This window comes from Anas acuta, chromosome 1 (assembly GCF_963932015.1).
Source record: "Anas acuta chromosome 1, bAnaAcu1.1, whole genome shotgun sequence".
NCBI lineage: Eukaryota > Metazoa > Chordata > Aves > Anseriformes > Anatidae > Anas > Anas acuta.
The window spans coordinates 61,419,660-61,443,405 of record NC_088979.1 but is presented as its reverse complement, the minus strand read 5'-3'; the positions used below and the strand labels follow the sequence as shown (position 1 = coordinate 61,443,405).

The window sequence follows — 23,746 nt, the reverse complement described above, 5'->3', positions numbered from 1 at the left end:
AGTTTATTGGCATTTATTTTTGAAAGGTAATGTTTATACACTCAATACCCTTTGTCCCAGCATTTTTGAAAAAAAATAAATCTGAAAACATATGTAAAGCTATGAACTCCTTCACTCTAAGTCTGGTAAAACAGTCCTTAAGTTCAGTGTTTAGTTATACCTAAATTAAAACTTGGGATGTAGCAGGGGACAGCTAACTTTGTAGGAAAATATGGTGCATTTCAGAGAAACACTTCACAAATGTTTAAAGTGAGGACAGTAAACTGACCTAGTTTTTAGAAAGCTGATAGTATAAGGGGTAACATTTCATCTGGAACTAAAATACATGTGAGCAACTGCAATTTCTGCTTAGGTTAAAGTAAAAATTAACTGAGCTGGCAATGTTGAATTTTTGGTGATGATCACTGTGCTTAATCAGCGTTGCTACCCTGAGCTGGATGGGAAGGAGGGATGCAGACTGCACAGGCAAAAACCACACACTTTTCACATGATTGTGCAGGTACATGGTTCATTGGGCAGCACTAATAAGGGGAAGGAAGGGATTTAGTTTGTTAATCCATGCTTCTTAATACAATGTCACATTAAATGACACCCACAACATGCATATTGATTGTGTTAGAACTGGAACTTGATTATGAAATACTGTTTTACCCTCCTATGACGTTGACCCTCTTGAGAATTTTCTAGCAACAAAGCATCAATTAATGAAGATTTAAGACTTTGTAATAAGAAAAGTCCAATTAACACTGGCTTTGTTTTAGGCATATTATCTAAAGATAGGTAAAGTTAAAAGGTAAGTCTTTGTGGCTCATTTTGGAGTGTAGCAGAGACACCTCAAATGATGCTGAGCAAAATGTGCTATAGTTACTATAGGGCCAGTAGTCCCTTTGAGGTAGTTAGTCTCACTTACTGTGCTTTCCTCTATACCTAGAACTATATGAACTATACCTAGGTCATATAGGTATAGTTCAGGAATACTTCTGTGATACTGCATTGCACTGTGCAGAAATAAATCTATGGCATGAAGATATGCCTGGAAATTATATAGGTAATGCTTAGGGCAGCTTGAGGACTAGGTCTCCAGTACTCCAGCACTTATCACCTGCTCTGTATCTTAAACACTTCATCTGTTTTTTCCCCCCTTTATAATGAGTCAGAGTGCAAAGTAGGGTGCCAAGCTGTAACTTCTGATTCTACTTCATATTAACATTTATTATGCTACTATTCAAGTAGAATCAGTGGGATGAAGCACAGGTTTGAAACTAGTTACACATAAATGTTTCATTGAATTGGGACAATAAGCAGTAGTACAATAAATTTTCCTACTTCATAGTACATGTAAAACTGGCAAGAAAAAAAACCCTTTACTTCCTTCTTGTTATTCCAGTGGCCTGTAAACACTAAATGGGATTTCATGATGTGTATCATCTGTGCTTTTAGAACAACTGATGCAATATTTTATAGAAGCTAACACAGAAAGGATATTTGTGCATTTTTAAATGACACATTTTAATTAAGGTCAAACTGTAATAAAAGCCTTTACAACACCAGAAGCATATGAATACTTCAACTAGGCATATTTGAATCCATTTGGTCTAAGTGATGTGTTCTCCTCCATGATATAAACACAGTGTTGCCTGTAAAGTGTTGCCTGCCTACGAGATACCTATAAAGCTGAGACTTGTCAACCAGATCATGCAAAGCAAGTGGCAAGCCAATTCTTTTTGCTGCCTGTCAGCACAATTACAAAGAATTTGGATAGCTCTGTGTGGTGGTAGAGGTATGCAGGAAATCATATCGAGGATGAGGATGATAAATTGAAACAGTCTTACTTCATTTTTGTGTTCTGCATTTCTTTAACTGGACAGCACAAAAGAGTTTGGAGAACTGCTGCATGACAGGTTTCCACATGGTTACAGCATCACATTGAACAGGAAAGTGGAGATGAGCTGGCTTGTATAAATAAGTAAATACAAAGTAACAGAATCACAGTTTTAATAGCTATTTTGAATTATTAAGTAAACATTAGTTTTATTTGTAAGTCATTTTTGTGGAAGAAATGAGGGATTTTTAGACAAAATCCAGGATTCATTTCTGATTCATGACATCATCTGCAGTGGCCTGTATTGCACAAGTAAGTATTGATACAGAGTCCTGTATTTAGTTAGCTATTTGTTTATGTTAAATATTTATTCTTAGCTGCTTGCAGGTGAAAATTATTTACACACTGATCCTGGACTCCTTTTACCAAAGTAAATATACTACAGAGTGTGGTCAGTTGTGCTAGGATAAGAGTTGATACTATTCTTTTTCTCTGGGGTTAGCTCAGAAAAGTAGAGAAATACCAGTAGCAGAGAACTGACACATAGTCAAATGGTTTGGAAGAAGAAAGCACAGTACAAATGTCGTAATTGCTCACAGGAACCAGATACCCTGATATCTCACAAAAGAGCAGATTATGACATTCCACTCTTCTCAGGCCTTTATTCTTTCATTTTCTCTTTTTTTTTTTTTTTTTTTTCCTTTCACCAGCTAAAGGAACATAAACAGAGAAAAATATTGTTTTCCTTTACCCTTGGTTTGAAAGGGGCCTCCAGAGATCGGATCCAACTCTTTGTATCTAGACAGGATCTGCTGTGCAAACAGACAGGTTCTTTGAAAATCTATTGCAATGGCTACACAAAAGGAAGAGAAGACTTACTGATTCGTACGCTAATGCCGGTACAGTTCGGCTGTGTTCTCATTCATGTTCCTGGTTCTTACCAGGAAGATGATTTTATTATTCCCAAATCTTGAAACTTGCCTCTTCAGCCTCAGGGTGAAGTTTGGAATAAGAAAAGTTTCCATGGTGACTGTTTCAGCCCTATCTTTTTCCCAGTTCATACAATGTAAATACTAATTTCTAAATAAAGTTAGATTGAGCTCATTTAGTATACATGTATACCTGGAAGCCCAGTAAAATTTTCCAAAATTAAAATCTTATCTTCCCTTACTGTTTTTAAGTGAGAAAATATTATTTTTAGTCATCCTGCTAGAATTACGAATAAACAATTCTGTGCAGATGATACAAGCCTTTTATAATCTAGATGCAAAATCAAACTTAGTAGAATTAGCATGGAGATCTTGTTGCCAGTCACAGCACAAATCTTGACAATTCCTGACACAGCTCAAATGGGATATGTATTTCTAAATTCCAGAATTTTGTCCTCTGCCACCACCCTACCTCCCCACCCCCAGCTATTTCGAAGATTAAAAAAAAATCCAGAAGTGGTCTTCTGTCAGTTTCGATCCAAAGAAAGTGATGAAAATGTCTAAATGTCTGTGTATATATATATATATATATATATATATATATATTATTTTTTTCTGTTGGTAAACTGTGAATATTAGTTTTTCTTAAACTTTATAAACTTTAGAAAGGACTATTTAGAAATTGTACAAATATTTATTTCCAAGATGAGAAGACATTTTCCTTTTCATAAAATAATAAGGCTGTGCTATTATTTAACAACTACTTTTTGAGGCAGTGTTATATCAGACATTTTCTGGGGTTAACAGGTAAACTAGCGAAAAGAGTTGCTGACCTAAGCAGGGGTATTGCAGTACACAAATACATACTTGGGTAGGGTTCTGACACTTCAGATTGTCCTGAGTTTTGAACACCATCATTGGTTTTTAAACAATGTAAATTTCTAAATAAAACTGATTTGTCATCAGATATTTTAGTTGTGATAAGAAAACTGTAAGAGCCAGGTAGTTTGACTTTTGTGTTTGAGGAGCTGTTCAAAGGTCAAGATAATGTCTCCAACTGTTCAAGACCCTACCTGTTCTTGGTCTCTCACTCTTCTGGGGCCAAAATGACCATTTCCGTCAGGTTCAAAAATACATAAGTGAGAAATCAGTTCAATATGTTTCATAAGATAACTGATCTTGTCAGGGGTGTCAGGAGGTCCCTGAGCTTTTCTACTGAAGACTTTAACTGTGATATATGAAATCCTTAATTACCACAAACATTTATTGGGCTGACTTACAGTCAGCAACTGACTTAAATTCAAATACTGTAAAGTTTCAAGACTAACAACTAATCTTTGTGTTATGTTTCCCTTGTATCAAGCCTGCAAGCTCTGTAACAAAATTCAGATGTGACAGTACTCAGCCCCTGTCAGGAAAGGAACCAAGTAGCAAGCAGCTAGATGTTAACCTAAAAAAAAAAAAAAATCCTTTTCTTTCATCATAGTGCTTTAACCAAAAATTTTATAGTGATTTAGAACCACTTAATGATATAATCCTGCCAAGAATTCTCTTAATTATTCATGACAGAATGTATTTACTTCAGAAAAGCCTTCTGAAAAGAAATGTCCATCTGGCAAAACAGGCTTCCTCTTCTCCCCTAATTGGAACCCAACTTTAACTGTCCTGACAAAAGGGAATTTCTGATCAAGCAGAGGCTGCCTGCTAATCTCTTTCAGACAGCTTCACTGTCAGATATTAGTTGAACCACTATAAATAACTGTATATTTTTGTATGATAAACAGCATTAATGTATATTTATACACATGACATAAGTGTGTGTTCTTAGAGAAAAATATTTCCAGTGTTGGATTCTACAAATGTAGAGTGGTTAGGTGTTGGGATAGTGTTTTGCTAATGTGTTACTTGTTCTATTAGTGAAATATCAAAGTTTGTAACAAACCTCAGGAAGGTTTACTACCATAGGGTCCCTGTGATATCATCTGACTTTGTGATCAGTCACGGGGACCAAGTTTTTTCTTCTCAGCTAACAAGAATAAACAATACTGCCTGAAGTGCTTTATGACGGTAGTTGTCTAAACAGTTGGTTAGGGCAAAATATCAGTCATCAACCTTTTTTTTTTCTGGAGATCAGAAAAATTCCCTATGTGACATGTGATGTACATCAAACAGTTCAGACTTCCCTTGAGAGACCATGATAACCGTGGTCTGTAGATACGATGACTATAGCTGATAGATGCATCACATTCTGATTAAAATGTGACCAGCTTTTCAACACTGGACAGTAAATCCATGGCCAAAAAGTGGTTGTTCTCTGCCTTTGCTTTGACTAAATTTACAAAAGTCAAGAAAAGCTTATTTTTGAAGGGCTGTGGTGTTCTTGACTGTGCTAAGCTATTCTGGCTCACCACAAGGAAAGCAGAAAGTTGCAGAACTTACCTGGGATTTGAGACATTAAGGTTCAGTATCTCCACATGCTCTAAATGCTTTGAACTCACTTTGAAATGGACTGCCTGACACACTGAGTGGGGAAGCAAGCTCCTTATCTTTCCTGTGTATTGTGCTGACTTTCCTGCTGGTTGTGACAGTAACCAAAAAAATGAGTAGCCTCTTCTGAAATAAATTCTCTAATTAGCAAATTTTATTTTATTTTATTTTATTTTATTTTATTTTATTTTATTTTATTTTATTTTATTTTATTTTATTTTATTTTATTTTATTTTATTTTATTTTATTTTTTTTTTATCTCTTCACAGATTTTATAAAAGCATAACATTCTGATAGGAAAGACTGAGAATAAAAATACACTTTCACCTTTTGTAAGAATTTTGTGAGTCCTACTTTTGACTGCTGTTGTGTTTCATGTAAGGAAATGAAATGACATGTTTTGTTTGTGTTGAATGAGGCAGATTACTTCATTTGATACTAAATGCTATTGGGTTGCAGTTCAAAAGAAAATAAATCAATTTAAGTTCAATCCAAATCAAATATTGCTTTGCTGAGTTTTTGGCAGAGAAGTATAAATGTGTGAAATTCGTACCATTGATGATGGCTTGTAACAATTCTAATGAGAATGATAAGGTAAACAATAATTGTTAACTTTTGGGGCCAGTTAATACAAAAAGAGTTTAATGTCACACTTAGCACTTCACATTCTTTGGCACCCCTACCTGAAAATTTGATCTATCTCATTCCAATGATGGTTGAGAAATTATGAACTATGATAATCTGTATACAGAAAAAATGCTATCATTGATTTTTTTTTTTCTTCTAAACAGCTAAACAGTCTTTTTTTTTTTTTTTTCCTCCTTTGGGAGGCTGGGATGGATGAGAATGTTACAATGCTGTAAATTAGAACTGATAGAAGAAATATCAGAAAGAAAAACTGTGTAGATAGCCTCCTTTATTCTTTTTGAGTAATTATGTCTTTTGCAGCATTGTTTTATTCATAGTGACTGTTCTCTGCAATTATTGATTAGTTTATCTTCTTAAAATAACCCCATTTCATGGATCAGTGACTTTCTTCTGATTTGAAATAAACAGTTGCTGATCACATGTGCATAAAACTTTTTTGCCTGCTGATAAGCTGTCTGTCAAGAGTACTAGTCCAGTGCAAATGTTGACATGGTAGCATTTAAACAGATGGTAGACAGTCAGTGGAAAGGAGTTAATTATTAGAACTGCATAGGCAGGTTAGTTCATTACTTCTACCAGAGATATAAATATCACTTGCCTGAGCAGCTACCTTCCACTACAAGGCTCAGCTTCAGCCAAAATCTGAGAAACTTTTTCTAAGGCTACTGTTATGATGTGAATGTGCATTTGCAGAATGAATTCACACTCAGAGATAAGCAGTTTTGTAGGAAGGCTAATAAAAAAAAAAACAAAAAACAACAATCAGTAAGACCACAATGTGTGCAGCCTACATGCACTAGGCATTATGGAACATCACCTCTGGCTTGTTTAGCAGTAACACCTCTGTTCCTCAATTTTTCAGTAACAAAGAATTTAGGATTCACCAGCTCTGGTTTGCATCTGATCACAGACTACCTGGCTGGAAACTTACAGGAACATTGCACACAATCTAGTAACAGCATAAAATTTCATCAATATGATGGCTATAGCACCATAACTTACAATAACAAATATGTAAGTAAAAGTAATAACGCAAAGTTAGATGGTAGGTTCACAATGGAAATTTAATCCCTGTTCATCAGTAGCAATGCAATTCTATCCAGACCACTTGAATGTCAGAAGACAAAAATTCTCTATAAATGAGAGAAAAGCTATACAGATTTAAGAAAATATTTAAAATTTATGGAATAATGATGTGTCTGCAATGAAAGACTATTTCATTAGTATTAGGACTTAACACCATGAGACATCTCTTTTCCCTTTCCTTGTTTTGGAGGAGAGGCAACAATTTAAAATTGTTTTTGAACTCTCGTTTTTACATATTAATAGATGGTAGTAATATTAGTAGTACTAAAGTTATCTCAAGCTTTTAAAATTGTTTTTCCTTTCCTTTGGGGCTTGAAGGTGAGAAGAGGTGTAGCTCTGCTACACTGTACATTTTGTGAATTTCTGGGGAGTTGTATGATATCTGTGAACAGTTCTAAGTACTCTACACAATTAATCCACACTTAGTAAGCATATACTTTATACTATAAGCATATGACAATTCAGTGTTCATATCTTTAATGCAATGTTTATCTTTTATTAGTCCTTACATAGTTTGGAAAACTAGTGGGCCTCATGACATGCTACGAAAGAACTTCACTGCTTTTAGACTGGGGAAATTATTTCTAAATTCAAGTGCACCTTACAAAAAGTCCAACCACGTCCCTTTCCGAGTGCACCAGCACATCTGCTGATTAAAACTTTGGGAGATTTATGCTGGGAAAGTCAGATTGTCTTCCAACAGGCATGTCCTGGCAGATGCTGCAGTTTATTGCCGGGTTGTTGGAGCCACAGGCGTCTGGTTTGGCGGGTACCCAGTTTGCCCCCCTGCTGTATCAGCAAGAAACGTTCATGCTGAAGGCAAAAACTGCCACATGTTGGTTCGTATCACAACTCAGCTTGTTCCTCCAAGGGAGTGAACATTCTGGGTCACTTTTGCTATGCTGCCGCCTGCGTTGTGATGATTTGGTAGTGTTCACACACTTTTTTGCTGCAATGATATCCACCAGCACTTTAGCTAAGCTAAACTGAGCTAATTACATGGGGTTGCTTAAATAAGAAAGGTATACAATATTCTCTTGACGAGGACAGGGAAATGTATTTCCTGCTCGGTACACAGAAGGAGACAAAGGGTTCTTCAGTGAGAACACCAGTGAGGAGCCTTTTTTGAAAGAATGGCCATAAGCTTCCAACTTTTCCAGCCATTCAACAATAGGATGTTTTGACAGCAGAATAGATGCTGCTGTAAATCTCTTAATTACAGATCGAAAATGACACAGACAGATGATGCACAGCACTCAGCTGGTGTAAGCTCACACAGCAGTTCAGAACTATGGAAAATTTTCTGCTGGATTAACCTTTATGCCAGTGTGTTCTGTGCCAGGTTCAGCGTCAGGTTTATTCTAGCCTCCTTTGAAACATACAGACAATGTGAGAAAAAAAAATAAAAATAAAAAAACGTAAATGTGGCATGCACTCTCTATCATCTGCTCCAGCTAGTTTGACAGATGTGCAATCATTTTGTATTTACCATTTTTGGAAAAAAAAGTCATGTTTTAGTAGTGTCAAGGAAATGGTACAGGGCTCTGGCAGTGATGATCACAGCACCAGGTTCTCAAAGGTTGTGTTAATTCACAGGCTTTAGCCACTGTGATGTGAGGCTTGTTTGTACTTGAAATATCTGCTAGCTGAGTTCTCCTGTGGGTGCAAAAACTGCTTATGTACCCAGGCACGCATTTTTCCCATCATTCTTTCTCTGACCACCTGCTGAGGTAACTTATAACAATATCAATCCAAACTAACTCCACGCTGGTAAATCCAGTATTAATCTACTAAAAACGCACAGTACCTTTCATCCTATATATCTTGTAAACCTCACTATTGGCTAGAAAAGTGTAAATATTAAATTATTCCTTCACCTGTTTCTAAAAGCTACATCACAAAAAAGATAACCTTTATAAGAGCTACCACCTTTACAAGAACTTTGCCAAACTCGAAATGATAACATTTTTTTTTGGAGCGGTGTCCTTCGCAGTTCAATTAGAATAGGATTGTGAACATGAATTGTCAGAAATTAAAACCATACTTTCCAATCTTTATGTGAGAGATCAAGTCAAGTTAAAAGAAAACTTTTATTTTTTTTGACATTTTTATGACATTTTTTATGTCAGCATGACATAATTAAAAATCAGATCTTTTATTCAGTCAGTGCATTCTTGGTGATTTTGACTAATGAAATTACTTGAATACTTTTAAAAATCTGGCCAATAGATATATGCAAGAGGGTCAATGGATTGTTGTAAAGGTTAGATTGCTGTTCTTTTCCCTAGTCTTTTGTACTATACTATTTGATTATTCTTTTTTTTTTTTTTAAATTCTGTTTTGTTTAAATTGTTTGTTTGTCCCTCCATCCATCCATCCGTTTCCTCCCTCCTCTCCATGAGTTAGCTGCTGCACTAGATGTTCCTGTTTGTCTCTTCAAATCGTTATTTTTGGGAAGGATTTAGAAATAACTTTTGCTTCACAGTGTGCAGCATAAGGGTTGTACACTTACTGCTCTATGTACTCAGGTACTACTTTATTCTAAGAGAGGCTGAGTATACCTGTCACCCCATTCAGCTGCTAGGGGAGTGAATGATCATCATGCGATCAGGCAGATAACAGCTGATCCCTACCCTAGTCATCAGGAGGGCAGTTTGAACAAGCCAGAGTTATCAAGGCTCTCCTCAATTTTTTATTTATTTATTTATTTATTTTCTGAAGGGGAATCTCTGGCAGTGCAAGAATGGCAAAAATCTCAGCGGTATAAATTAAATCTGAAGTTTTAGTTTACAAATAGGGCTAAAGTTGAGAGCTGGGGGAGGCACAATGATTTCTTTTTTAAGACTCTTTCTGAGATAAAAAAGGGAAAAAAATCTGAACACAAAAGTGAAGCAATCTCACTTGGCTAAGAAATGTGAATTTTTGTCCATTTACTCATTGCATTTTGTCTATATACATGGAAGTTTCACAAGTGTAGTCTGTGATTTAATATCGGCATTCAAGGAATGTGAAATTAAGCAAGAAATTAAGGAAAGAAGTGAGGAGCATTCTGTCACAAGTACTGTTCCCTCTGAAGTTTGAGAAATATGTGATGAATCTCTGATTAGAGGAGAAAAGTCGTCTTTTAACCTCAATAACTTGATTTTGCACCAGCATTGAAATACTAAATATGCCTGTTTTCTTCTATGCAGGTATCTAAACCAGAATGCGCTAGAAGAGACGACGTTAACAGCCAACCCTCAAAACAGGGAGAAATTAGCTGGGTTAAGACAAGCTTTAGGTGCTATGGGATTCAATAGCCTGGTAAGTTACACAAATTTATGTTATTTACAGCTAAAATTAGTGTTACTTAGTTGAAAGCAGGTTATAAGGAACTGTCACTGATAACCTTTTGTGGGGGAAAGAAGCATCTTTCTGTCTTCCATTTTTTTTCTGTCGGTAAGGACCTTGAAACAATTTACAGTACTAGTTCACTCCAGGGAAATTACTGTAATCACTTTTAATTAGACACAGCACCAACAATGTAAATCTTTTTCATTCTTAAAGATTCACAAAACAGCTTCAAGATATAATGCTCTGAACAATTAAATTGCATAGATAAAAAGAAACAATCAAATCCCATATGACAGAAACCTCATAAAACCCACAGGAATTTTTCCCCTTCCTGATTATCTTCCTGTCCCTTTTAATTTTGTGAAACACACATTCCAAATGCCTTTGCTAGCAACACCTGAAAAGAAATAAATATGTATTTATCAAATAAAATTAGAGCAGGGTAACTTGAAAGAGTTGACTTAACCCCCAGAAAGCAACAAGAAGATAGGTCTGATGTCTGTTGTCAATCCTAAAATGCTAACGAAGAAGATAATTTGGAAAATCCATCAAGAAAAGGTTCTGGAGGACAGAGGTGTGAGGGGAATCAGAAGAAATGGAGGGCTGAGTATAAGAGCTTATATAAACTGTGTAATTCCCTTCAAGATACTAGAATATTTAACAGACTCTGCATATTTTATATATATATATATATATATATATGCTATCTAGCACACTATAGCTGGGACACTTCTACAAAACAAATATGTAAGCAACAGTAATTTCAGAAAAAAAGTAAAATCTTTTCTTCACCCCTACATGATATTTAGCACCATAAGAAAAAAGCTGGGGAAAAGTTTATGTGACAGTATGCTAGATTATCATAAGAGATGACAGATGGGCAAAGCTTGTAATAAAAAAGGATCGTCAGCAAAAAAATTGTGACCCTGTGTTGAAGCTGTTATTGAGGTGTGAGGTAGAGTAACTTCTGCAGTGATTGTGCATCATATAGTTATTTGTATTCCCTAGTTAAGGTAGTAACAAATGTTCTTTGGTAACCTCTGCCACCTTTTAATATAAAGAAACAATGCTGGTGGTTTTTTGTTTCTTTTTGTTTTGTTTTGTTTTCTTTCTTTTCTTTTCATGAATATTCATGTGGCTATGTATGAAGTGGAATGCATATGTCCATATTTAACAGAATTATTCTTTACTTCTACGTCTCAAGCTCTGCACCTGTAGTATTGAGTAGCAGAAGTTTCATGCTTTTCCAATAACCCAGCATTTAGCCCAGTGTTCACAGATGATAGCTCATCTCTAGTTCTTTGATTAATCTTCCTGTTCCATTGATGAAAGGCTTTGGCTCATAATTAAATAGTAGAATGCAGAATAAATCACATTTGGAAGCCCACAGAAACAGTCTGAGAAAACTGTACAAGAAAAATGGAGTATTTGGGATCCAGCACTTCACTTTACTTAGAGTTCATAGAATGGTTTGGGTTGGAAGTGACCTTAAAGATCACCAAGTCCCAACCCCCCTGCCATGGGCAGGGACACCTCCCACCAGACCAGGTTGCTCCAAGCCCCATCTAACCTGGCCTTGAACACCTCCAGGGATGGGGCAGCCACAGCTTCTCTGGACAACCTGTGCCAGTGCCTCACTACCCTCTAGAGTTCTTGAAAGGAAGGTATGTTGCATCACAGAAGCATAAACAAGCTTCAAGACTCTTCTATATCCAAGTAGCATCAGAATAATCATTTAGTGAACTAGATATCTGTGGAGTACCAAAGTACTGCAGGCTGATTTCCTGTGCTGGATATTAGAAAGAGATAATGTAGGTAAAACATGTCTCCTGAAATTACTACCCATTACTTCTGAGATACATGGAGAGGTTTGTGCGTATTATTCCTTTACTGTCTAGTCACATTCAATAATAGATTATCTTTTTGAAGAACAGCATAAATATTCTTAAACAGTCTTTAATGGAATCCTACGAAGTACCTTAATGTCTATAAAAAACTTGTCTTAAAGTTGAGGAAACATGCATCTTAGAACACAATGCAAATGTGTTTGAGACTCTGGAACCTGAACTAAACCTGATGCCTTACCAAAACCACCAAAATAAACAGCTATTTTCCCCCTCCTGCAAGTCAGTGCAGTACAGTCATCCCCAAACCAGTTCTGAATAAGCTAACAAGCAAGAACTATGCTTTACTAATATGGCATTCGATCTTGCCTAAGAGCAAGAAGCAGGGTGTATCACCCTAGTGTGAATGCCAGATTAGTGTGGCAACTCATCTGTGGTAAGAGCTATCTTATTCAAAGTTTGCCTGTAAAAAGGGACAACATCGTATTGGGTTGTTTTGATATCGTGTTTTGATATCTTTTTTAATCTCCAACTTTGTGATTGTGAAACAAAAAAATATCCTGTTGCCCTATGTACATCTATCTCACATAGTATGAGATTGAAGTTCTTGTCTTAAAGTATAATTTCAGGAATCAAACTATCAAACGCCCTGTAGTCTGTTTCACAGAAATACTTATGCATTTAATATATATATATATATATATATATATATATATATATATATATATATATATACTTTTTTTTTTTTACCTGTAGCTTCTGAAAACAAATGAAAAGTTTAGTTTTAATGTGTTCAGAATTAATTGCAGACACCAGAGAGTAAAGGGAATGTATTATCAAAATATTTCATTTGCAGTGTATTTTTTAATCTTACCCTGCAAATTCCAGTAAGTGGGACTTGCTGTCAGTTCTACTTTTTCAGTAGAATCAGGCTCTAAATATAATATTTTTTAAAAAATATTTTAAGTAACTTTGCTATACATAATGCCATGCAATGATATGGTGGATATCAGATTTCCTGTTTTATAATTTTAAAGGAGCACCATTGTTATATAACCGACTTTAAAAAACATCGAAGAACACTCGTTTTCCGTGTCTTAGATCTTTTTATTTTATTTTATTTTTTAATTACTTGCTTGAATTTAAAAACATTAAAACAAGCAAAGAAACAAAAACATTTGCTTTCTTCTTGGTGTGGCCAGGAAATGAGGCCAGGAAAAAATAGCCCTTAAACATAATGTTCTACTTCAGAACATTAGAGACATCTGAAGGTAGCATGCAATCATGGGGGGTAAGTGTGTGAGCAAGGGGGTTGCTTTTGTTTCTTTCCAATCTTTTCTTTCTCCAATCCTAGTAGGAAAAGCTGTGCTAGAAACCAAGAACCTGCTGTAATTTAAAGCTAGATGCTTCACTTGTGAATGCAGTTGGCTGAGGAAAAAACAGACCTTGCTATTCCCAGATAGAGAATTTGTCTTAACAGAAATTCTCTGTGGAGAAGATACGTTTATTTTTTGCAGAAATAATTCATCCAGTAAAGATATCTCAGTGTTTTTTCACACACTGTAAATATGTTTCTAAACTCAGTAGTTAATGTGATTTATATTAAAACAAAAGTTAAAAAGGTAATATTGTTTTAAGTCCTATATGGATTCCAGTTTGATTTGTGAATCCAAAAGTTACTGTTAATAGTTATCTCATGAATACTTTTTAATTTAGCAAGTGGCAAGGATATAAACTACTAGAATGTGCATTTCAACAGAGCATTGCCTTTCACCAGTGTGCCCAACAGATCTCTTCTTTGTCTTTAATTGTGCATGAAACACATGCAGGAGGTGGAGAACCTGTTTGTGATTCTCTCAGCAATTCTGCATCTTGGAGACATTCGTTTTACGGCTCTGACAGATGCCGAGACAGCCCTCGTGTCGGACCTGCAGCTGCTGGAGCAAGGTCAGTGGGACACGACCTGCCGGCACTGCCTGCTTGGCCCTGCATCGGGAAGGTTGCGCCAAGCCACCGACAGATGGAAACCCAGCTCCAGGGAGACAGCCAGCTTCTGGAGCTGTGGGAAGACAAGCACCCAATCAACTTGGATGTTTTATAAACTCCAGATTTTTATGAGACTAAATAAAATGCTAGGATTGCGAATTATCCAATTCAATGTCAGACTTAATGGTGTTGTTTGCCAAAAGAAGTTGTACAGTGCACTTTGTGCAGCCCTCTTTTAAAACACTCTTGTGCTGCTCGTCAACAGCTGAACAATTTGCATTGAATCAAATTCCTTTCAAAATCTGTGTCTTAAGAAGGTCTCATGCTTTCGTGCTTTGAAGTTTGCCCTGTTGGTCACTAATAAATCTCCTCAAAGTGGCTTATGGATACAGATTGTCAATAAATAGCATACCTTAACTGTAATAGGAGAGAAAGTCTGCCAAGCACTGTGGAAAGTCCTGAGTAATCTTTAAAGAGGAAAGAGAGCTGTAATGTAATATCCAGATACACTCCAACTTCACAAAGTGCTGATTATAGTAATCCATTTTTATATGTTCATTAATTCTGATTACTCCTGTGACAGCGCTCTTTTCTTTAATGTGTGGGTTCTTTCACTGTTCAAAAAATAACATCTACATAAGAAAATCTATTATAAAAATGAAATATGCAGTTCAGCGCAAATTCTTTAAATTCTTTAAAGCTTTCTTTAAATTCTCTTTTCGTTTCAGTGGCAGGGATGCTGCAGGTTTCACCAGATGAGCTTGCTTCAGCCTTAACAACTGACGTTCAGTATTTTAAAGGTAATCTTTTCCAAGCTTACATTCTCATAGATCAGACCTAATGTCATTTTGATCCTTCTGATTTGAAAATTTTAAAAGCAGATAATTTTTGTTCTTTATTTTTCATGGTCTCATGAAAAATAAATTCCTCTCTCTGAGGAATATGTAGGATTATCCACCATGCAATATGTCAGATCAGACCACTGAATTAGAACTGTCTTTATAACATGGAGCAAAGGAGCTTTACAGTCTGACACTGTGGACTCCTAGCTTTATTAATCTTACAAGTATGTCAAGATGACAGATTAGTTGTTAATACTAAGAACTAGAGTCAACAGGAGTGTCCCTAAAAACACTAGTTTTGAAGAAGTTCTCTTCAGTAAAATGCTCGTTGTGTGTGATAAGCATACCCTTTTCTATTGAAAAGAACTTCATGTTTCCAAACTGAAGATCTTGTGAGTGTTAATAGTCTTTCATCTTTCACTGGAGGCTTCAGAAAGAAACTAGCACCACAATAGCTGTGGCAAAGGAGAAGTAAAATGGATGGAAGGACTTACTGTAACTAAAATTACTTAAACCAAGCTTTACAAATTGTTTTATTTCTATTTTCTGATTTCTCTTTTAGGAGACACAATAGTACGGAGACACACTATAGAGATTGCAGAATTTTACCGGGATCTCTTGGCAAAATCTCTATACGGTCGTTTATTTAGCTTTCTAGTCAACACAATCAACTGCTACCTCCAAAATCAAGATGAGACTGGCAGGTATGATTACCATTACAAACTAATAGCTGTGTCCTTATCTGTTCAAATTCAAATTCATAATAGAAACATGGTGCCATCATTTAATGCATTTTATGATAGCATGAAACTGACACTTGAATCCTTAATGCTCACTGGTCATTCCTGGAATGTTTCAAGTTGCTTCCTCAATTACAAGTTTGTTTGTTTACTTGTTCACATGGCTGAATATGATAATTCAGCCAATATATATAAATACAGATAAATACAGTTATCTGCATTGGTGGTTAGAGTTAGTAGTCTTTTAAAAGTTGACAATACTGAAGTAAAAAATCTGCTTGATGTTTAGTTTGTGCAGAATATGCTAGTTTTGCCCCCCAAATTTTGACCTTAGCACTGGTTATTAAAAACAGAATTTTGTTCAAAGGCCTTAAAATGAATGTTTAAACTTCACTTACTATTGAATACAAGTTGTCCAATGTGGTTTTGTAGAAAAAAAAAAGAATGCTAATTAGTATGCATCACAGTCAAGAAACAGGAAAGAAAAATAAAAAGAAATCTCAGTATAATCAAGGTAGCAAACTAAGACAGGAGACCTAATTAGATGAGCATATGCATGTATGTGACTTAACCAAGATTTAGCATCTCATATGTGCAGGTGGACTTTCTTATGAACATCAGGTACAAGATGTCTTGGCATTAATGATAAATGGAAATCCACAGAAGACAGATGTGGGACTTCCAAAAAGGAATAAGTAATTTTTCCTTAAACTGTATCTGGCTTGGCTTCAAGGGATAAATATTTATCAGGTGTAATCTTCTAGAGTTGTTAAGTTTGAAGACTTTGCAGTTATTATTTTTTATTATTTTATTCTTGTCATATTTGTAGACCAATTAGTACTAAATCACATTTCTCTTCTTTAATCTTGACTAAAGGAAAAGGCTACCATACCTGAGAACCTCAGAGTGTTTTGCACAAAAAAAGCTTTCCCTAGTTGTATAAAACACCAGAATGCCTACCTTCCCACTGGAGGCAAAGGAAAGGTTTTCCAGTAATACTGAATATTTTTATTTGCTGTTTCTGACTGTACAGCCCCTTAGAATTGCAGGCACCTGGACAATCAAGCTAAAGCTACTTTCCAATCCATGTGTTAATTTGAAATACTGTGTTTATAAGGAAGGACAGTGGCATTGGTCATGTTCAATTCTTCCCCATTCATTCCTGTACCGTATAGAACATAGGCTTAGCTCAGCACTTGTCTGTCTCAGACAACAATACAGCTCAGGTACAGTGAGCTCATTTGTAGTGATTGTTGAGGAAAAAAAAAAAAACATACAAAAAAATAGAATAAGCGTATTAAAAATCTCTGAAAAATATTTGAATTTTTTTAAAATGTGAAATTGTGCTATTTTGACATTCCACATCTCACACTTTCAAAGTAGGGTGTTGTGTATCTCTGTTGTTCAGTAATGTATACCTGTGACTTCTAGATATCATAGGATCTTAAAATATTGAAAGTCAAGGCAGTTTGTCAATTGTTTACCTTGTATTCTCCTCTTATTACAATCATATGTGCCTGAGGTGACCTGTGGAAATATTTCTTTGTGAAATTATTTCCACCCGTCTGGTAACTTGAAGGCTATGTGATGTTGTAAGTCCTAGCTAAAATGCAACAGCTGTTTGATGTTGTCAGGAACAAAGAATTTCCAAAAGTTTTTTATTATACATATACTTGAAAAAGTGGAATTCTTTGTTGAGCTTGGCTAATGGGAACTAATAAGCTAAAGATATATTGGCAGTGCTGACAAGACATTACATTTTAGCAGGCCAAATTCAGCCTAAGGTCCCTTTCCAAACTTGAAGACAAATAGCTTATTTTAAGTAAAAATGAAGTTAATTGTCCCTCATTGATATTTCAACCTCAGTTGCATTTGCCAGCTTGAGATAGGAAAACACCTCCCTCCATCTCCAGCCTTCTTTTTGTCCAGACTAATCATATTGATTTACCTGTCATAGTAAATCAAGGCATAGCACAGGTTAAGATGCAATTTGGATTAATGCAAGTCATTGCCTGGATCTGTGATTTGTGGTTTGGGTTTATTTCATATATGTTTGAACAAATCCAGCAATTAACAGTTTTTATCTCCAGTTTGGTGTGCTTTTAATAAACCTGTACTTAAAAATCCACCAAAGATCTCAACTATCATGGCTAAATAAGGCTGACAGGCCACGCTTTATTTCCTGGCTAGAGAGTTGCACATTTACTACTTCCTGGACAGGATGAAACCCTCATCACAAATCTGCAGTAAGGTTTCTAGCTCAGTTCTCTTGTTTTGTTGTGAGGTAGCTTAACTCTACTTCCAGGAGAATTTATGAAACAATAAAATTAGATTTATTGGCTTGGTAACTCTAAGAAACTTCTGACCTTGACATTTTTGAGGAAATTAGTTACTTGTTTTTAACTTTAAGGTGAAGCTACTAGGATTTTTTCATTAATATTGATTTATATTTACCATGAAACAGCTTGTGGCTGGTTTCAGGCAAAGTAAATGTGATGATTGCCATTAGATCTAAGGGAAGGGGAGATGATTTCATGAAAAGCTGCAAAGACCATGCCCTAGAGATATAAAGTATAGAGGATAAAATTGTTGCCCTAATCCAACAAATGCACTACTTTATAATACCATTCAATAAATACGTACTAAGGGTTTTTAATGACAATGTAAAGTGAAATAATACACCTTCAGAAATGTTGTTTGCCTTCATAAGAAGTCAAGATGGAACTAACTTATAGCCATTGATGCTAGTTTGTACTGGTTGCAAAGTACTTTGAAGTTGATTACTTTATTCATCTTACTTGATATTTTTTTCAAAGAAATCCACTGGGGAGAAACTGTTTTTTGTAATCGGAAGTTAGAATGGGATTAGAGGAAAGCTATGAGAATTTCTCACAGGTGTTTATCATTGTTTGTTTTTTTTTTCAAATGATTACTACTTATGTTCACTCATTCATACAATGACTTTGTAGTCCAATTATTTTATCATTTTAAAAGTCGTCTATGTGATCTTTTTCCCAAGACTGTTAACTCTTAAAAGCTGACTTCTGTTTTTCTTCCATTCAAATGTATATGCTGATTTTCTGTTTTTAGCTAAAAGAGACTAGAACTGTCAGGATTGCCTAAATGTGGCATTTCAATGTATTTAACTGCACTTTAGGGAATTTAGATATGATGGTCCAAATATTAGTAAATCAATATAATGAGGTGGTGTGTTAAGAATGCTTGACTTATTCTTTAACAGGACTTTGCATTCATGGAGTTTTAAGGATGTCTGTGAACTCTTTTGAAATATATATATTTTCTATTTTCTTATGAAAACCAAGCTAATTATATGGCTTTGCCTTAGAAAATCTAGATATTGTCTTCCCTGTCTGCTATTAAGAAGAAGGCACTTTGTTTTACCTAGTTAGCAAAGAGTCTCTCTGTTACGTGCCCTGAAGATGGGGCTAATGCCAATATACATGCTGTGTTATAGGTAAGTAAATGATGATAGCGTTCAGCTAGGCGCTCTGTCTGTAGGTCAGCCATAGGACTTTTCATTTTCAAATATAGCATATAGAATATTCCTATATCTGTATTTTCTGAAAGCTTGTGTGTTCTGGCCATGTAATCTTATTCCCAGTGCAGATCAAGTATTGCCAGAGAGTAGCAGTGCAACATTTATGTGGGCAAAGGAAAGATCTCCCAAGTCTCATTCACTGAATTTTTAATATGCTTCATCTGATTTATACTATGATCATGGGTGAGATATTTCTGAAACAGAAGTTTGCCCAACTTAAAAAAGATAAATATCTGAGCATACACTAAAACTTTTATTCATCTATTATTGAACCCCATAAAAGCATGCAGAGAATGCAGGAGGAAGAGGGGCAGTTCCTATTCAGAACATGAGCCCACAACATAATGAGAACTGTGTATATGTGAACATAGGGGAAACTTTAAAACATACAAACAATACAAAACATCTAATGCAAAATTGTGTGTAATATTACTTTGAGATCATACAGTATTCTGTGTAGTATCATATTTTGAGATCTGCTTCAGTCTGGATCATTTCCAGAGTTTTATTAAGCAAGACAGCACCATGTCTTAAAGCAGATTTTGCTTTAAAGGTAAAAGTGTATGTAGAGAAGTGTACGTGCTAGTGATGAGAGGGCTATATATCTTGAGTCTATTAGCAAAAGCATTTAGTCTTTTCTACCATACTTGTCAAGTTACTAAAGGAAATGTCTGTTAGATGCAGAGTCAGTGTTGCCTTTTACTGTGTCCAACCATTGCCTATCTGTACCTCTCACACTTGGTTACAGTAACATTAAAAGAAAAATGGCAGGTGTTGAGTAAAATAACCGGGAGATGTGGAAAGGTCACAAAAAAAAAAAAGATCAGAATTTAAACAAAAATCTCAGAAAAGTTGCTCTCAAAAGTCTCAGAAATTGTTTTGTTTGAGTAACTTTTTGAGATGAAGAACATTTACAACTGTACATCAGCCCATGTCTCATGAGCACCCTTCAGGTGCTGTATTTATGACAGCAGGTGTAATCTGTCCTCCTGGGAGCACTGAGGGGGTCTAAGTAGGATTCTGAGTGTGGCAGCTCTCAGCTGAAGGCTTGGTTATGTATCTCATCCTAGAAATACCCAGTCATTAATCAGTATTGCATCTGGTTTATCCAGATCAGACATAAGTGAACTAGTTTCCTTCCTCGTTAGTAGCATAAGTTGGAAGAAGAGCAAGAAACATTATATCTGGGGCAGATGAAAAGACATGTTAGATCAGACTGCCTCAACAGATTCACTTCACTGCTTTGCGTAGGCACATTATGAAAAATAAAAATGGGAATGAACCTTATGGATTTCAGAGCTGAAAACCATCTGGGATGAAAAAAGAGTGATCAAATAACATCCTGTAGGCTTGTCTGAAATGATGGGTCAGAAGTATTGTAAAGGGAATTCTGTTCACCTCTACCAGAAATGGCAAACGGGTTAAAAGTATCTCTTGATGAATGGCAAGATATCTGCCAAGACAGTAGATCATCAGACAGGATGTCTGGTATATGTGTATTGTTTTTAAGAATTGCCAAGAATTTTTATGCAGTTTCTTTACAATGCAACTTCTAAGCGTACAAGATCAAAAGGTGTTTCTAGTCTGTGAGGAACATATATGCAGAGGGAATCATTCTGAAGAAAAAGGAAAAACCAGAGACATTGTAAAATATTATTGGTTGAAAGGCTGTTTTGTAAAATAACAAAAATCAAATCAGATGTAGTTAAGGTCCACTGTGTGTTTTAAGTATTCACAGCTATGTAGTGGTGTCAGAGATGGAAACTTTCTTTAAATATTGGCAAACTACTGTTTTCCTAATTTTTATGCTAAAAAGTACTGTGAAACCTGAAAAAAAAATGGTCATATTACCAATATATTCCTAAATACTACACAAAAAGAAAGTACTACTTTATAATTGAATCTCATTTCCATACAGAATACAAATGCGTAATCTTCTCTTACTTTCCAAATAAACACATAATACGACGTAATGTAATTGAAATCTCAGTCCCCTGTATCTTATGATAGCTATTTAATTTATACATATTAAATATTGAATGTCTGAGAAATAATGTTGAAAAGTGTAAATGATGTTTATAAACCAGGAAAAATGAACAGTAAAATAAAGGAATAATGTAGAACAAAAAGTGCTATTTTCTAATATTTGTTCTTTTGGACACGGGCGACATGCCCTTTCATTTGTAAACATGGGATCATTCATGCTTTATTCTGCCTTGGGGATCTCTGCTATGATTAATTTAAGAAAAGTAATTTTGCTGGAATTAATATGATTGACAGCTACCCAAGAAACTATATATGGACCTCCCTCTAAGGATAAATGTAGTATAGAACAGAGAAAAATAAAATAAAGTGAATCTTTATATGTCATTACAAATAAAACATTTAATTTGATGTTGCCCTGTCTGTTGCTATTTAATTTGCAAAACCGGGCAATATTTAGTACAGAAAATTACTGTCATTCTCAGTGAAATTTTGCATATAAACCCACAATACAATAATAAATTATCACTATTCTAGGGATACAGAGCCTTGTTCGTTATATTTGCCCTGTAGGCAAGATATTAATTATGTAAAACCTTCAGCTCTTTTCATGTAGTGTGTGCATCTTCTAATAATACAAGGCGAAGATTATCAGGTGACGTTCATCAGAATACTGGACTGACATATTTTCCTGTTTAACAACAACAAAAAAAGTAAATCTTCATGAAAATCAAAATATTTCATGGAAATCTCACAGTTTTGATAAAGAATATTACATGAAGTAGTCAATAGGCTGGCTGCTAAGGCTTTTCCTGGGAGTTCTAGAAACTAGAGCACTAGGTTCTTGTTTTGCCTAATTTATAATATTTCCATAGGTCAGTTTGTTTTTCACTTTTCTGTATGCAAATGTTTACATATTTCTTGAGAAAGAGAGACTAATTTGACTAAATAACAATCATGGCTCTCAGCTGGGATGTAAGCAACCAAGCCTCAAATCCATTCATTGAATTAGACATGGAAGGGGTAAGCTGTTGCATCAGCGTTATGTAGATCTTAATAATTGTGAAATATGCGATATTTCAGTGTTGTATTGCCTAGCAGTTCCTGTTACACTTTCTTATGAGGAAGGCAATAGCTAATAACAAAATACTAAAGTAAAAATGAAAACCTATCAAGTATCTTGAAATTCCAAACTCCTTTTTTTTTTTTTTTTTTTCTAGAACTTATTCAAACAACATAATAATTCTGGCTTTTGAATGTTATTCAGAGGTAGTTTATTTTTAAAATGTTTAATTCTTTATAAAAATGGACCAGTCTTGTTGAAAACACATTATGACAAGGAATGTACATCCATCCCTAATCAGTAACACTTGAGAATGAGGCTTACATTTTTAAACACAATTTAAATCACACTCAGAGAAGGAGGTAGTGATATATTTTTATGCTTCGTGTTGTAGAAATTCCCTTGGAGGCTAATCAACCTCATGATAACCTCTTCTGCCCAACAAAGTCATTCTAGACAAGATTTATTATGCAACGTCCAATGTCTGACATTTATGCATATAGCCAGTCTCATGACGATCAGTAGTGCGTTGAACTAGTATGCCTTAGAAATGAAGACAAACTTCATGGATATCATTTCTGAGGAAGGCTCTATTAGTCTCTGAGGACTGTTTTTTTCTAGTCTGTTTTATAGTAGTCATTTTTTATTATTATTATTTTACTGTTTTGTTTGTTATATAGGATTTGTTTTCAGGGCTGGATCTTTGCCTAATTGAATGGTAATGTTTTATTGACTATAATAGAACTGTACTGAAGTACTTTGACAGTGAATCACTTTTTTTTTTTCCTTTACCTTTATATCTTGGTATGCACATAGATTTAGGCAGAGAAGTGTGAAACAGGAAGCAAAAATATGGAAGGAAAACTAGATCTCAGAAGCAGGAGGCTGCAATATTACTTGTATGCATGCAACCTCATACATTTACAAATTATGTTGGAAACGAGAAAGGAGAACTCATATACTTTAGAAAGTGTCCATCTCCTTTCTCACGAAACCGAAATATTTTTCCTTTGCTATTTTTTCCTGCTCCAAGAGATCTATTGGAAGTGGAAGTGGAAGTCTATAGTGGAAGGTCGTTCATCCTGCTAGCAGATCATTTCACTCTGAAGAAAGTCGCACTGCATTCATATAGGCAAACTGAAACTTTTTAATGGCCTTTTCTCATTTTCTCTCTCTAATGGTAATGTGAAGAACATGAAGAAAAAGCTCAGCTTCAGCAAGCTCAGCCCTTTCGTATAATTTTCTCAAATCCTTCCAAAGCAAGCAATAGACTATCCCAAAACATCAATTTTAATCCCTGTTAGTGACCTTAGGTTCTTCTCCAGATCTGGATGACAATGACTTAGTCCCAGGTAAGTACAGAGTAATAACACCTCCGTCCTTTTCCAATTTTACCTGTTCAAATCCTAGGTGACTACCTAGGA

At 35.2% G+C, this 23,746-nt stretch overlaps 1 protein-coding gene across 3 annotated transcripts in view; it reads left to right on the top strand.

Moving 5' to 3' along the window:
• MYO16 (myosin XVI) overlaps positions 1-23,746 on the top strand; it is a 370,616-nt gene that overhangs the window by 232,382 nt on the left and 114,488 nt on the right. For all 3 annotated transcript variants that reach the window (XM_068678649.1, XM_068678640.1, XM_068678659.1), the window contains 4 exons: positions 10,164-10,275; positions 13,979-14,096; positions 14,864-14,935; positions 15,540-15,681. In XM_068678649.1, coding sequence (XP_068534750.1) covers positions 10,164-10,275; positions 13,979-14,096; positions 14,864-14,935; positions 15,540-15,681 — 444 coding nt within the window. The remainder of the gene's footprint in view (positions 1-10,163; positions 10,276-13,978; positions 14,097-14,863; positions 14,936-15,539; positions 15,682-23,746) is intronic.